The sequence below is a fragment of the Acartia tonsa genome, chromosome 13 (assembly GCF_053477335.1).
Source record: "Acartia tonsa isolate MP-2025a chromosome 13, ASM5347733v1, whole genome shotgun sequence".
Taxonomy (NCBI): Eukaryota; Metazoa; Arthropoda; class Copepoda; order Calanoida; family Acartiidae; genus Acartia; species Acartia tonsa.
Genome location: NC_137272.1, coordinates 4463514 through 4479267, shown reverse-complemented (window position 1 = coordinate 4479267; position 15754 = coordinate 4463514). Strand labels below are relative to the sequence as shown.

The window sequence follows — 15754 nt, the reverse complement described above, 5'->3', positions numbered from 1 at the left end:
AGTTATTTCTCGTATCGTATTATAAACGGCTTTCCGCGGATATAGAAAGTACAATTATGAGATTAAAACCTCCGGCACCTCGGGGCTAAAAAACTGGTTTTAATCTTATGATTGTACATTTTTATATTCGTAGAAAGCTGGATATAATACGATGCTAGACATAGTTTTTCCGTATGGATGAGAACCGGTTCCTATCCACGGATTCGAATGAATACGAGAAATAAAATTATCTATCCTCTAAAAAAAAGAAGATCAGTATTTAAGTTCCAGCTTTATTGACCATTCATGTTTAAATAAATCAATCATATTATCAAATAAAAGTTTGGCTTTAGAATTACAATATCTTAAAATAGTAAAAATATCCCCTACAAAATGTCAAGCAGTTTTCGAGTCCCTCCTCTTGTAAAATCAAAAGCATAACTTTAAAAATCAACATAAAAAGAACAATTTTTAAAAAATTGCTCAACTATTTTTTTCATTATATACATAAATAAACTTAACACTTAGGTAATAAGTTAATGCAATTGTAAACAAAATAAAAATATGCAAGTTTTGTCTTCAATTTGATAAAAATAGAAAAATATAATATGAAAAATATAAAAATTAAAATTTTCTATTAGATAATTTTTAGTGTAAAAATAACAAGTACGAAAAAGATATTTTGAAAATGGAAAACTAATCTGCCAAGTCAAATAAATGCGTGAAAGAAGATAAATTTTGTCGATTTATTATTTCTCCCGCATTTATAGGACTTTACGCGCATGCCACATTTTTATGGCCAGGTACTTTTTTTATTCATTTCCTATCTATACCTCAAAAAATACCAACTCAAATTATCAGGAAGCTGAGTGAGGGCACATGGACTGTTAATGATCCTTCCCCCCAAAGTTTACAAAGGTTGGAGAGTAAAATTTAGTCAAAATTGGGTTGAATATAATTACAGTGTCCAAACTTTTCCATTACTTTAGGTCTAATTTGTATATCATAATTTGGGGAAGGGTTTTATTTATACACAATCCATTGTCCCACCATTCATATCCCTGAAATTTAAGCATAAAATAAAAAAAAAACAATAAAAAGTTAGTCAAACATTTACAAAGTAAAAAATAAACTCATTTGCATAGTTTTAAATTACAAAATATATTCAAACAATTAAATCCCAATAAAAATGACACTCTGTTCCCTTAAAAAGACTAGAGAAAAAAATATACCCACTGAGCTGTAATGAATGAATCAAAACATAATTAAAATTTAAACATATTAAGCCAAATGAAGAACAAAGTTCTATTTATAGTTAAGAAATTAGTGAATAGAATGAATAATAACAAAAGGAGCCCTCATAGGGCTTTGTCGTTTTCTCATTTAAATTGTTGACTAAACTCAACAATTAAGCAAGTCAAATATGATTTGACAATTTGAAAAAAAAATTATACATATAAATATTTTTTGAAGAGTTACTTTGATATGCGAAAAAGTTGCAAATTCCAGCAAGGAAGGGGAAAAAATATTTACAGAACTTTAAATTTTATTCATATTATACCCCCTCTTGCATATTCTTTTAGTTTTTTTACACCAAGGAGGGGAAAAAAGGGAAACATTGTTTTCAGCTCTCTTAATTTTTTAATTTTGTCCCCCAACCACATATTTTTATTTTTTTACCCCCACATCAGCAGGGTCAATTTTGCACAATATACACACACCCCTGATTTTAAATTTGCAAAAACTTGTCATTGTTAAGTCAAAAATCTAAATGAGAAAAATTAAATAATTATCGATTGTTGTGTAATTATGTACAGGAATAGGGATAAGGCACCCGAAGAAAATATCATGCCCAAACTTTCCAACCAATTAAAAATGACCTGATTTTGTATAATTGGAGGTAGAATAGTTATTTATCGCATAGCATTGTAGACAATTTTCTACGGATCGTAAATTAAAAAAATGATTAATTCCAGTTTTGTCGAACTCTGGGAGCTGAAGGCCCAGGCCATCTAAACAGATATGAATCCATGTATATATAATTGTATAATATATGTGACAGTGCGATTTAAAGTATGGATCAGAACCGGTCCTAATCCAGCGACCATTAATCGGTGTTGAAGCCATACTGTAAAAACAATGCATACAACTTAATAATTGACAGATAAAAAAAGGACGCAAAATATTTTTTCTACGGTTGCCAAACACCCATGCCTGAATTGTAGGTAAGTCAGTAAAAAAAATTATTAACTATTTACATTTTCAAATTAATATGATATAATAATATATATAAATATGTACACACACACGCATAGTAGTAAACAAATAACACAAAATCATTCAATAAAAAATAAATATTAATAACTAGAGCTAAATTAAATCACATTTAATTCCTCTTTTCATCTTTCCTCGTGTAGTTTTCGTTTGTCAGTGAAGAATTTGAGTTGGCAACTATGTATTAGATCGACTCACCATATAAAGTGTTTTATAATACTTAATACACAGTAATTAACTCAAACCCCTCACAGTTGCTTTGCAATTGATTTAAAAGAATACATTTCTTTTATAAATATTAAATATAAAGTATGAAGCATGTATAAGCATTTGTCAAGGTGTTTCACAAAGTGTCTTTTTGACTTGAGTTTCAGTAAGGATTTTATTTTTCTTCTAACAATTATAATCACTGTTTAACTGTTCTTTTTTAGCTAAATGTATTTCTAATAATTTTATGCATAAGTTTTAATTAATTTTAATCAGAATAAAGTTTTCATTCCAATTAAAATCTTCAAATGAAAACATTTATGCAACAATTATAAAAATGTTGAAAAATACAGCTTTTGAAATCAGACTCATAAGTTCCAAGGAGGAATATATCAACTGGAGAAAAACTATTTTACCACCCAAAAATATTTATTATTGAGGCAAAAGGTGTTATTGTTTTGCAATTTATTGTATTCCATATTTTAATTTGCGAAAAAATTGTAGGGAAAATAGTTTTTCTTGCAGTGTCATATACCTATCCTTGACAAGAAATATTTGATATCTAGATGGCTATTGGATATCTTTTATAGTTTATCTTTGCAAGGTATCCAAATAGTATCTCCAGATTGTTCTAATATCACATCCTTTACTTTTTCATACAGCTCCTCGGGGGTGTCTCCCTGAAAAGAAAAGAATATTTATTTCACGCATCGTATTATTAACAGCTTTCCGCGGATATAAAATGTACAATTATAAGATTAAACCAAGTTTTTAGCCCCGAAAGGCCGAAGCTTAACACTGATTTTAATCTTGATTGTACATTTTTATATTCGTAGAAAGCTGGATATAATACGATGCTAGGCATAGTTTTTCGTATGGCTGAGAACCGGCTCTAATCCACCGGATATTAATCGGTTTCGAATGAATATGAGAATAGTTATTTCTCGCATCGTATTATAAACAGCTTTCCGCGGATATAGAATATACAATTATAAGATTAAAACCAGTTTTTGAGGCCTGAGGTGCCGAAGGCACCGGCTAAAAAAACTGTTTTTTTAAATCTTATGAATATACATTTTTATATTCGTAGAAAGCTGGATATAATACGATGCTAGACATAGTTTTTTCGTATGGATGAGAACCGGTTCCTATCCACCGGATTCGGATGAATACGAGAAAAATAAATAACTTCTACATTAATATGTTTGTTGTATTAAAAAAACGGATTGTCATGCATATAGCGCTAATATGCAAGAAAATGAAACCAAAATTGAACCACAAACAAAAATAATAAGCAAAAATTAGGGGTTTGGGCCAGGTGAGATTTTCATAAAAATGCAATCATGTAAAGATTAAAATTACTCAGGTAACAATTTTACCATGTATATCAACTTTAAAAGAGGAATATGCACGAACGATAGCAAGTGATTCTAGGCACCATCAAGCATTGATTATAAATGTTTTTTTTTGGTGAATATATCAGGGTTATGTTTAAAATCGTTATATCAATATAAAAAAATTAGATTCACCATTTGGTTTTATATGAAAAAAACTTTGAAATGTTAGGCATTTTTTGGCTTTATATCATCAAATGTTTTGTTGAGTTCAAACTGATGTGAGAAAAAAAGTAAACTTTTTCAACGAATAATGTTCGAAAGAAAACGGGATGGTAACTTGTAAACTTTTTTTCTAGTTGGTATAACTTTATCAAACATAACCCTAGTATTTTCACAAAAAATATTTAGAGTCACTGCTGGAAGGTGCTTACAATCACTAGCTCTCGTTCGTGCATAGTCTCTTTAGTGACATTATTCGAATCGCCATTGCACAGTGAGCCCAGGAATCCAATTTTGTGGAAAAAATTAATAACTTCCTTGTTTTTCAACCAAATCAAACAATTTTTTTTAAATTAAAAGGTTTTTATAGTACCTTTTACAGAATTAAAAAGATTATCCCTTCCTCCCTCTCTAGATGATTGGGGGGTCAAAATATCACCCCCAAAAATTGGTTTATGGACGATTTTGACCCAGGCCACTTTGAATGGCCATCACAGCCAGGGAAGTGATGGGAAAAAAATTGTGCAAAATAGCAAAGATGGGCAATGGCCCAGTGTGTCAGGTGACATGTGTCCCAGGCCTGTCAGCCAAGCAGTCTGGCTGCACTGGCATGCCAAAAATCCTCAAAAACTTCAATTTTTGACAATTTTTGCGACCTTTAACTGCGGCTGTCGGCCAAACGGCCGGTCAGACCACTTCTGGCCGCACACCCGCCAATCCGGCTTGGAATGACCTACTAAAAAGTGGTAATACACGTGGCTGCGCCACAAACACACGCCGCCCTGTGTGCAAAAAACACAACAAAAAATTGTCATTTTTTTGGTGTGCTAACTTTGCCGCCAATTAAAGGACGAACGGCCGGCAATTATCTCTGACTTCTTCTGAGTGCAGTTAGAGCCGGCCATTGTGGTTCTAAAGATACCTTTAGATTTCTGGTAGCCCCCCCCAGGAGGCCCTCAGGGTCCAATACACAAGGGCATAGTAAAATTTTATTTTGAGGTGCTCTAACTTTACCACCACTGGTGAGAAAATTTTATGCCATGATTTTTCAGAAAGGCATTTTGCCAGATTTTTACCCTGTAAAAGGATTTTTCTCTATAATGAAATCCGGCAACAAATTATATAAGGATAATACACTAAAAATAGCTTAAAACGACCTTTACAAAAATATCTATAGAGGTTAAGCAACTAAGTGAAAGTTGATAAGACCAATGGGATCCTCTTATATATTGCCTAATTAATGCTAGAACTTCATCCTAAAAATTTTCACCTCGTTGCTAAAAAGATCAAGGTATTTGAATCAGAGCTTAAAAAAATATTCAACGTGCTTTTTTTTGCATTTTCACCAACTTTCTTTAATATGGATTCAAGAGGTTTTTTTTTCAAAACTATTTAGTTTCTTGTTATCCAGCGTTAGATAATTGCACAACCTTTCTAAAATGTTATTACATTACGTCCTAAGTTAATATTTGATTAAATGGCAAGTAAAACAAAAAAAAATTAAAATATTTTTTTGGGGAGATTTTTGTATCTAAATTTCGTGAATTCCAGGGTAACAACTTCAGAAGGCCATAAAAACTTTAATTTTTTAAATTTTTCATTAATTTAAAATGGCAAACCTCCTCTAATATGATGAATTTTAACATGGACTTTTAAAATAATTGATTTTCTAAAGTTCGATTTTGGGCATAAATAATTTTTTCCACAAAGTTGGATTCCTGGGCTCACTGTGCATTGTTTTATACATGTACATTGACCCCAATTAAATGCAAACTGTACCTGAACGACTGCTGTAAAATATTCACCAAACTCGTTTTCTAACTTTAGAGCTCGCTCGTAGGATTTCTTTGCCTACAAATATAATACAAATAAAACTTTAAACATAAATGGGTTGTCTTTTAAAGGTTGTTTAAAGTGGAAGCACAATAAATTACATTTTTTTGAAGGGGAAAGATTAAAATAGGTATCCTATAAAAGACAATCAAAACCAAAATCTAACCCCATTACCCCGTCTCCTCCCCTACTACTAGAGGAACGAACTGACCAATAAATGAGGTCCATATTAGAATTTAGCACCCTGTATTAACAACAAGTTTCCCCTTGTTAATATATCTAAGTAATTTTATATCGATGCTAACGGTTAACCGCTTACATAAAATTAAAAATCTATTTTTTTCCATTTCCCGCATCTTGATCCTTGCAGGTATTGTAAATAAATCCCACCTGATCTTCAGACATTCGTTTACTCATTTCAAGGATGGAATCCACTGATTTTGGCTTCAGAAATATCGCTAAAATAAAAAAACATGTTAATTCAAAACTCAAAATTTATGCATAATGAATACATTAAAGTTCGTCAATTAAGGGCAATTACTTGACATATGTTTGTAAATTTTAGAAATACTTAAATCTGGCCCTTTTGCATTTCTACGCAAAAAAAGTAAATTATAAAAGTTTTAATTAGTTAACCAGAGGTGGATTCTTAAAAAACTTTTGCCTCACTAAAGTCAGTGAGGCTCGCTAAAAATTTAGAGGGGATAATTTTGCCTCACTATTTTAGTGAGGCAATGAGCCAAAAAAGTTTTTTTTAAAAGAATTTACCTCTGTAATGCAATTTTTCGTTAAGAATGAATACGATTTAGACATTTTTTTTTATTTCACATGCTTTAAGAGGAACTTAAACTTAATAGGTTTCAAAATAAAATTAAATTAACTTACCAATGGGATAGAGTTGAGCTACGTGAAGTCGTTTTATAGCATTCGCTGATACATCCAGGATACAATGTTTACCCTAAACAAAGAGACAGGTTAATTAATCAAAGAGGAGGGTCATTAAACTGTAAATTACACAGGTTGGTACACAAAGTTTTATTAATACATTATCATGAATTTTGATTGGTCGATTTGAAACATGTAGTGAGCTAACTTTTCAACAATTAATTTTAATCTACAGAAGGGAAAATTTTGTTTTTCATCATTAGAGATGTACATAAATTTGTCCCTTTAGATTCATAAACATTATAACATGGGCTAGTTTTCGGGTAGATTTACGTTCCATCATAAAATAGACAAAGACAAGGCCACATTCAAATCAGATCATATGGATGATTTCATCAAGGTGAAATCAATAGTTTTAGGACCAAAGGAGGATGTGAATAAGAATGGTCTGGGCAGGACGGGAGGTTACCTTTGACCTAAATTGAGCAGACTTCGGATTTAAGCTACTATAGGGCCAAAGTTACTTTTAAAATTATCGGTGACCGCCGCTCCCGCCGCCGCAATTTTTTTAATTGCATTTCTCGCCGAACTATTTGAAATTATTTGAGACCATGTTATTTAAAAAAAAAATTCCCTTACTAGAGTTGCGGGGGACTTAATGCTAGACATAATTTTTCAGTATTGCAGAGAACCGGTTCTAATCCCGATGTATATTGGATTCGAAGCGACACTGGAACAAATATTAAGATTGTGTATACCTGAACAGCTACATCTTTAACAGACTGTACACTTGTTCCATACAGGTTGTCATTGTACTGGCCTAAAAATATTTTTTTGTGTTTGTTGTTATAGAAATAATCTGAAAATTAAGGGGGGAGGGAGGTGGTGTTTTTCATATGCCTAATCCATGGATCTTAATATAACCTAAACTATCCTAAAAATACTATTCCAACTCCCATATATTTCATATTTATTGAAATGCTCAACATGACTTAATATGCTAGTCTGCCTTGATATGTTTTAACAAAAATATTCTAAAGTTTTAGAATAACATATTTTTGTTTGTTTTCTTAGAAATTTGATTCTTATTTCCTCAGCGTATTTTTTTTTGGCATACATTTAGTTAAAAATTATAGATCTCGCCCACTATCCTAGACCCCTTTCCAAATTATTTTCTTGTTCCCCGAAAAAAAAATAGCTTGAAACCTTGATATAAGATTCCTGGAAAAGCAGAATCCAATTTGTCCAGTTACAGACAAACAAATATTCTTCTACAATATTTTTCTTTCACTTTATTTATAAAAAATGAGAATGCAAAGAAATAAATATTTAATTCTTTAATCTCAATATTGAATCTTCATGAAGAACGCAAGATACTAGTACTTTTGTTTATAATAAAACAAGGATGACAACATCCATAAAAGCGAAGCACTGAAACGGTAGGACAAATGGACATTAACACTTGTATAGTGTCTAAACTGAATTATCAGAATATAAAAGTATAAGAGTCGAAGCAAAATTGTAAGTAAATTTGTTGAAAAACTTCTTGATACAGGATAATGTTTATTGAGTTTATGGACATACTTGCATTTTTAGGATTTGATTATAGAGTTGCTTCGCTTAAAATATTGTTCTTTGTTGTCCCAGGAATCAATATACCAAAAATCAGATCAAACGGATAATTAGATCACACAAAAATTTGCTGTTAAAAAATTAGAAAAATCAACATGTTTAAAATGGACGTAAGGACATTCTGGTAATGATTATAGAGTTGCTAAGCTTTCTAAATCGTACCTAACTACTACAGGAATCACCATGCAAAGTTTGAAATCGATAGGACAATTCTAACATGCCAAAATTAACGAATAAAAGCTATCTATCTCGGACGGACGGACTGACCCTAATTATAGAAAAGCTTCGCTTTTAAAAACAGGGATGGATAGTTCATTGGACTATAAATAACCAGATGGGGAGGTGTTATTAGGCTGTTTATTACACTAGTCCCCAAAGTTTTAAAATAACGTTTTATTAGTTCTTTTAACATGTTTGGGGACTTGAATTTTAATTAGCTGATTCAAGTTGAGTGTCCAAACGTTTCAACCACTAATTCAAAATTGTAATCTACTGAAGGGGTAATTTTGTGTATTGGGGATGTAAATCAATTTTCGATCATTGTCTTATCCCTTTAGATCCCTAGTAAAAAAAAAACTGGTACCCAAAGTTTTAAAACCATGTTATCTTATTCGTTGACTAAAAAACTATGGGTACTATTATTTAATTGAAAAAGAGAGGGGGAGGGGGCGTTATAACCCCCAAAAAGGAGGGCCGTAATAGAGAACTAATGAGCTAAAGAACAAAGCTATTGTACAATACCTGCTTCAATAAATAAGTGTGTGTTGATATCCTTCTCCATCTGGGTTACAGACGATACAAAATGATAATCCCGTCCGTCAACCTAAAATAGTTTTATCATCAAATAATCAGATTCTAATAAAGAAGGACTTTCCATTAAAAAGGTCGTTTTAAAATCATATTTAAACAAGGGAAAAATTTTTTAAAAGGAAAATTATTTTAGATTTAATTTTACTGCTGGCCAAAAATATGTCATAGAAATTAAAATTAAAAAAAGGCAATTCTGGAGACAAAATAGATTTTCTCAATTTAATTTTTCTAGTAATTGAAATTAAAATAGTTAAACATTAACATGCATATTTAATTTTGTGAACAGTGCACGAGACAGAGACAGTTTAAAAATGTAAATAAAAGAACTGACCTTTAACATAGAATGTCCACTTTAAAATTTTACAACAATTAAATAATTACAGGGAGGGTAAAGTCATTGAACAATAAATCAATCAAATCCCTTTCTTCTTCCAAAAAAAATTCTTAATTCAACACATAATAATTGGGTAAAGATTAATTTATCTTTCATTGTCTTATCCTTGTATCCCTATAAAATACAGTAAAAATATGAATAATGAGATGCAAGTGAGAAAAATACATGAAGATTATAAAATAAAACATATCTCTTGTAAAAACATAAGCTTTCCCAAGCAAGAAAATAATACAAAAATGAAGCTGATTTAAAAATTGACAACACGTAGAGAAAACCACACACGGTCACTCGATCCAATCAATTTTTTTTCTGCAATATCACCAAAAAAGAACTGGATCTCTCAAAATTATTTCAAAGATTTGTAAATTTAATGTTGTATGAACAGAGGTATGACGAAGGCGTTTAATAAATATAAATCTTATTCTTAAACAATCAAAATCGCAAGTTACAATCTATTTAGAACAAATGTAATACTGAATTCTTTGCTAAAGAAAAAATACCAGCTACGTTTTTTTAGTTTGGTAATATTTAAATCAATTAGGGCATTTTTTTTTCTGTCCTTTATAAATGGATTAACAAATTAACATGACAAACAAATCAAAAAAGAAATTTGAGGGTCAAAAACCTACTTAAACCCCGAACAAACATATTATGCAAATCTGAATTTTCAAAATAGCAGCTTTATTATTCATTTAGGATGATTTTACAATAAATATGAAATGTAGATGCCTCTTTTGGTTACAAAATTCCACTGTTACTTTTTTAATTAATCAGCACCAATAAAGCACAAGATCTCAAAAACAGCATTTGGGGGAAATACTGGAAAACAAACATATTATGCAAATCCAAAACAAAGCAATAAAAAAAAGGTTTTTTCTCCTCTTTTAAAAATTGATTATGATAAAATAATATTTTTTGAAGGGATTTATGCATTAATTATTATGAAATATAGTATAAGGTAGAAATTAATAATTTTTCTAAATAAGAAATGTTTGAAAAAAATAAATTCGATCCCTATCACTTTAGAGGACAGCTGCTGACCCCCAGTCTTATGGATGAACCTAAATACATGTTAAAGATAAAAATTACCCTGAAAAGTATACAAAAATGTTTTTTGGTGTGTTGAAAAAATCAATTTTAAAATCTTGATTTTGAGGATGATGACCTTTAAGATACCCCTATTGGTGGTGATGGTGAGCCAAATGTTATCAAAGTACATGTCCATGATGACAACTTTTATATATTAAACTATGATCCAATTTTTGTAGTTATAGCATCCTCCAGCCCAGCGTTATTAAAAAAGAAAAGAATTGCAATTTTATTTACTTCAATTCATAAGGTGAATACTGTAGTTTTTAGAAGATGGTTATATTTCTTGTTGGATGGCTCCATTGGAGGCTGCTATGACTACAAAAAATGGTGCATAGGTTAATAGACAAGTTGTTGTAATGGGCATGTACTTAGATAACATTTGGCTCACAATTACCACCAACAGGAGCATCTGAAAGGTCATCATCCTCAAAATCAAGATTTTAAAATGAATTTTTTTAACATATAAAAAAACATTTTTGTATACTTTTCAGGGTAATTTTTATCTTTAACATGTATTTAGGTTTATCTATAAGACTGGGGGTCAGCAGCTGTCCTCTGAAGTGATAGGGATCGAATTTATTTTTTTCAAAAATTTCTTATTTAGAAAAATCATTAATTTCAACCTTATACTATATTTCATAATAAGGGGGGGGGGGGAGTTTTGACACATTTGCGTAAACAGTGAGTATAGGCTTTATCTTTGGACTGAGAGGATAGGTTATTAGGGATAAAATCATTCTTATATGATGAATTTCCCCCAGATTTAAGATTTTTTGGATAGGCCTCCAGGTTCCGGAGCTCCAGGCCTCCAGGTCCTCTCTGTACAGGTAAAAATTAAAAAAAAAATTTTTTTTGAAGAGTTAGAAGTCAACCTATGAAACAAAATATGCATATTTTTTAATGTTATTCAACTATTTGAAGAAAAAAATGCATATTTTGTTTCATAAGTTGACTTCTAACTCTTGAAAAAAAAATTATTTTTTAAATTTTTACATGTATAGAGAGGACCTGGAGGCCTGGAGCTCCGGAACCTGGAGGCCTATCCAAAAAATCTTAAATCTGGGGGAAATTCATCATATAAGAATGATTTTATCCCTAATAACCTATCCTCTCAGTCCAAAGATAAAGCCTATACTCACTGTTTACGCAAATGTGTCAAAACTTCCCCCCCCCCCCTTAATGCATAAATCCATTAAAAAAATATTATTCTATCATAATCAATTTTTAAAAGAGGAGAAAAGTGCCAAAAAACCTTTTTTTTATTGCTTTGTTTTGGATTTGCATAATATGTTTGTTCACCAGTATTTCCCCCAAATGCTGTTTTTGAGATCTTGTGCTTTATTGGTGCTGATTAATTAAAAAATAACAGTGGAATTTTGTAACCAAAAGAGGCATCTACATTTCATATTTATTGTAAAATCATCCTAAATGAATAATAAAGCTGCTATTTTGAAAATTCAGATTTGCATAATATGTTTGTTCGGGGTTTATAAGTAGAAGAATTTTTTTCCTTCAAATTAAATTGCTTGTAACACGCCTAGTTAAGGTCATAAGTTATCTTTTTTTTTGGTAAAACTGCAGAAATTGTTGATTGTATTGAGTGACAGTGTTCTGAAGAATAAATCTGATGTCTATTAATAAAATGCCGTTTCTCCAGGTCGTACGCGGTCATGTGTCATGTTGGAAGGGTGACGCAAATTTCAAATATCAGATTCGCGATTAAAACCTAGTAAATCGCGAAAACTGATATCTGAAATTTGCGTCACTCTTTCAACGCGGCACTTGATCGCGTACGACCGCGCGAAAAGAAACGGCATTTTATTATTAGTCATCCTAAATCTCGCCTCATTCTCCCCTTCCACGTAGGTACCCTCACCAAGTGAATGACCCCCAGAGTCTCTACTACCAATCTAGAGGCAAAAATTTATATAACAAGGATGACAACATCCATAAAAGCGAAGCCTTGAAACGATAGGACAAAAGAACTTATTAAGAGATGCTTCGCTTGTAACATTGTACTTTGTTGTTCTAGGAACCAGTGTTCTTAAAATCAGATCAATCTGATAACTTAAAAATTTGTTGTTAAAAAATTTAAAAATTAACATGTTTAAAATGGACGTACGGACAATCTGGTAACGATTATAGAGTTACTACACTTTTAAACCGTACCTAAATACTACAGGAATCACCATGCAATGTTTGAAATCGATAGGACAATTCTGACATGCTTAAATTAACGAAAAGAGCTAACCGTTCCAGACGGATGGACATACCATAATTATAGAAAAGCTTCGCCTTTTAAAACTTGAAATTATTTTTCTTGTTAATGTAAAGCAGGATTTAACTAAAATAAATTACCTAAAACGAAACATAAAATTATGGAATAATGAACATGAATTTACTTTTGCCTCAAAACTTTAACGAGTCAAAAAAAATCATTAATTGAGACAAAACCATTTTTTTACAATGCATCTGCATGCTGTAATTGTTATCATAATATTTTTGACTTGCAGAAGAATTAAAGGCCATTTTTTTTGTTAACCAAGTGTGAAAACCAATCCAAGAGAATTTTTTCAAGTGCGAGAGCATTTAAGAACTCAGATCTTTCAGAAACATTTAATAAACTTTATTTTCGGTTATATTCTTAAATACTTCTGAGTGACCTAAAATTCCCAAATACAGAAACCGTCACCAAATGATTTATAGTGCTTCATAAAAAAAAATATTAGACCATCAATTTCCAGGTGATATGAACAGCAGAATTATCTATAATATATTTAATATTTCAAGATAGTAGTTTTTACTAGTAAGGAGAGGTTAAGTGAAATAATAGTTATTTCTCGCATCATATTCGTAGTAAACTGGATATATTACGATGCTAGACACGGTTTTTTTTGTTCCTACCGGATATTAATCGGTTTTGAATGAATTCGAGAAAAAAGTTTTGCTACTTTGCTACTAAAATAGATATAATAGAAAATATAGCAGGTTTGATGCATCTTCCACTAACCAATACTCGTTGGAAATCCTCTTGGAGAAAAGTAAGCACTATTTTCTTTTAGAGGGGGAGAGGGTACTTTAAAAAAAAGTGAAATAGAGTTGGCTTATTTCATTATATGTTGTTGGTAACTTATTAAAAGCGAAGCTTTTCTATAATTAGGGTCGGTCCGTCCGTCCGTACGTCAGTCCGTCCGTCCGTCCGTCCGTACGTCCGTCCGAGATAGATAGCTTTTATTCGTTAATTTAGGCATGTTAGAATTGTCCTATCGATTTTAAACTTTGCATGATGATTCCTGTAGTAGTTGGGTACGATTTAGAAAGCGTAGCAACTCTATAATCATTACCAGAATGTCCGTACGTCCATTTTAAACATGTTGATTTTTCTACTTTTTTAACAACAAATTTTCTAGTGTTCTAATTATCCGTTTGATCTGATTTTTGGTATATTGATTCCTGGGACAACAAAGAACAATATTATAAGCAAAGCATCTCTATAATCAAGTCCAAAAATGTAAGTATGTCCCTAAACATTGTCCTGCTTCAAGCAGTTTTTCAACTAATTTATTTACAATTTTGCTTCGACTCTTAAACTTTAAAATTCTGATTATTCAGTTCAGATACTATACAAGTGTTAATGTCCGTTTGTCCTATCGTTTCAGTGCTTCGCTTTTATGGATGTTGTCATCCTTGTTTATTTACATTTACTAATCCTCTTCAACAAAGTAAAGAGACAGTTTCATAATACTTTAACTTATCCTTCTTACCATTCTGTATAGGGAATATTAAAGATAAATTAATCTTCACCCCCCCCCCCTTATATAAATGAATTTTTAAAAGCGAAGGTCGGTCCGTCCGACAGAGACAGTTTCATTTCGTTAATTTAAACAGGTTATAATTCAATTGTCCTATCTATTCCAAACTTTGCCAGATGATTTCTATAACAATTAGGTACGATTTAGGAAGCGTAGCAACTCTATAATCGTTACCAGAAAGTCAGTGCGTCCATTTAAAACATACTGTTTTTTTGACGACAAATTCTGTAGGTTATAATCATCCTATTTATCTGATATTTGGAATACTAATTCCTATTAGAACAAGGTACAATGTTACAAGCGAAGCATCTCCATAATCAAGTCGTAAAATTTAAATTAAGGGAATGAGCGTCATAATCTATTTTATACTTCAATTAATCTATCCCTGCTTAATATTAAGTATGGGCCGGATATCCGGTCATTTTCAATATCCGGTTGGCTACCGGCAATTTAAACTATCCGGTAAACGAATATCCGGCTGATTTCTAATGCCAGATAACCGGCGTTGGCAAGATATCCGGCCCAACCCTACTTAATATTAACATTTTCTTTTCCATAATAATGTTTCCTCTCCAAATGTTGAAAACTTTTCTTTTCAAGAGAAGAAAAAAAACTGTCACTAAGCCAATTAACAACTTAACAGACATAACAGATGAATATATGGATAGATAGATAAACAGATGGATATATGTATAGATGGATAAACAGATGGATATATGGATAGATAGATAGATCAACAGATGGATATATGGATAGATAGATAAACAGATGGATATATGGATGGATAGATAGATAAACAGATGGATATATGGATGGATAGATAGATAAACAGATGGATATATGGATAGATAGATAAAGAGACATTAATTTAGAAAGCAGCAAAGATAGGATAGAAAAATTAAAAACTGAAGTAATTAAATATAATACTCTACTGCTGCTTTGTCAGGTACGTAATGGCAAAAATAATTTAATTAAAGTATTTAACTGTGTGTGTGTTTGAAGTGGGATGGGTAAAGAATATTTAGATATCCTTAAACAAACTAACTTTAAGCAACAAAAAAATCTTTCTGTAGGTAACTTAATAAAAAAATTAAAAGTCAATAAAAAGTATTTTCAACGAAGTTAAAAACTTTAAAACAAATGAAGATAAAAAAATATTTTTGGAGCGCAGTCACTATAAAATTAATGTGTTTTCTTTGTATATCATCATTGGGGGTTATACATTAATTTCTCGTCCATTGTCTTATCCCTTCAGATCCCTGGTTCTAATATTAATATAC

The 15754-nt window shown here is 31.1% G+C and overlaps 1 protein-coding gene across 10 annotated transcripts in view; it reads right to left on the bottom strand.

Moving 5' to 3' along the window:
• Window positions 1-258: 258 nt before the first annotated feature.
• The window catches only part of LOC145335110 (disks large 1 tumor suppressor protein-like), a 66717-nt gene continuing 51221 nt past the window's right edge, over window positions 259-15754 (bottom strand). Inside the window, exons 14-22 of one of the 10 annotated variants that reach the window (XR_013885155.1) lie at window positions 12507-12572; window positions 9108-9189; window positions 7493-7554; window positions 6735-6807; window positions 6240-6307; window positions 5796-5867; window positions 2996-3140; window positions 2788-2827; window positions 2506-2696 (exon numbers count right to left, since the gene is read on the bottom strand). Coding sequence is in view for 8 of the 10 variants with exons in the window: in XM_080180831.1 (XP_080036957.1) it covers window positions 3045-3140; window positions 5796-5867; window positions 6240-6307; window positions 6735-6807; window positions 7493-7554; window positions 9108-9189; window positions 12507-12572 (519 nt within the window). In the remaining 2 variants the exon portion in view is untranslated. Of the gene's footprint in view, window positions 3141-5795; window positions 5868-6239; window positions 6308-6734; window positions 6808-7492; window positions 7555-9107; window positions 9190-12506; window positions 12573-15754 lie in introns of all 10 variants that reach the window. The other 9 variants (XR_013885154.1, XM_080180832.1, XM_080180835.1 and 6 more) reach the window with 9 other exon arrangements.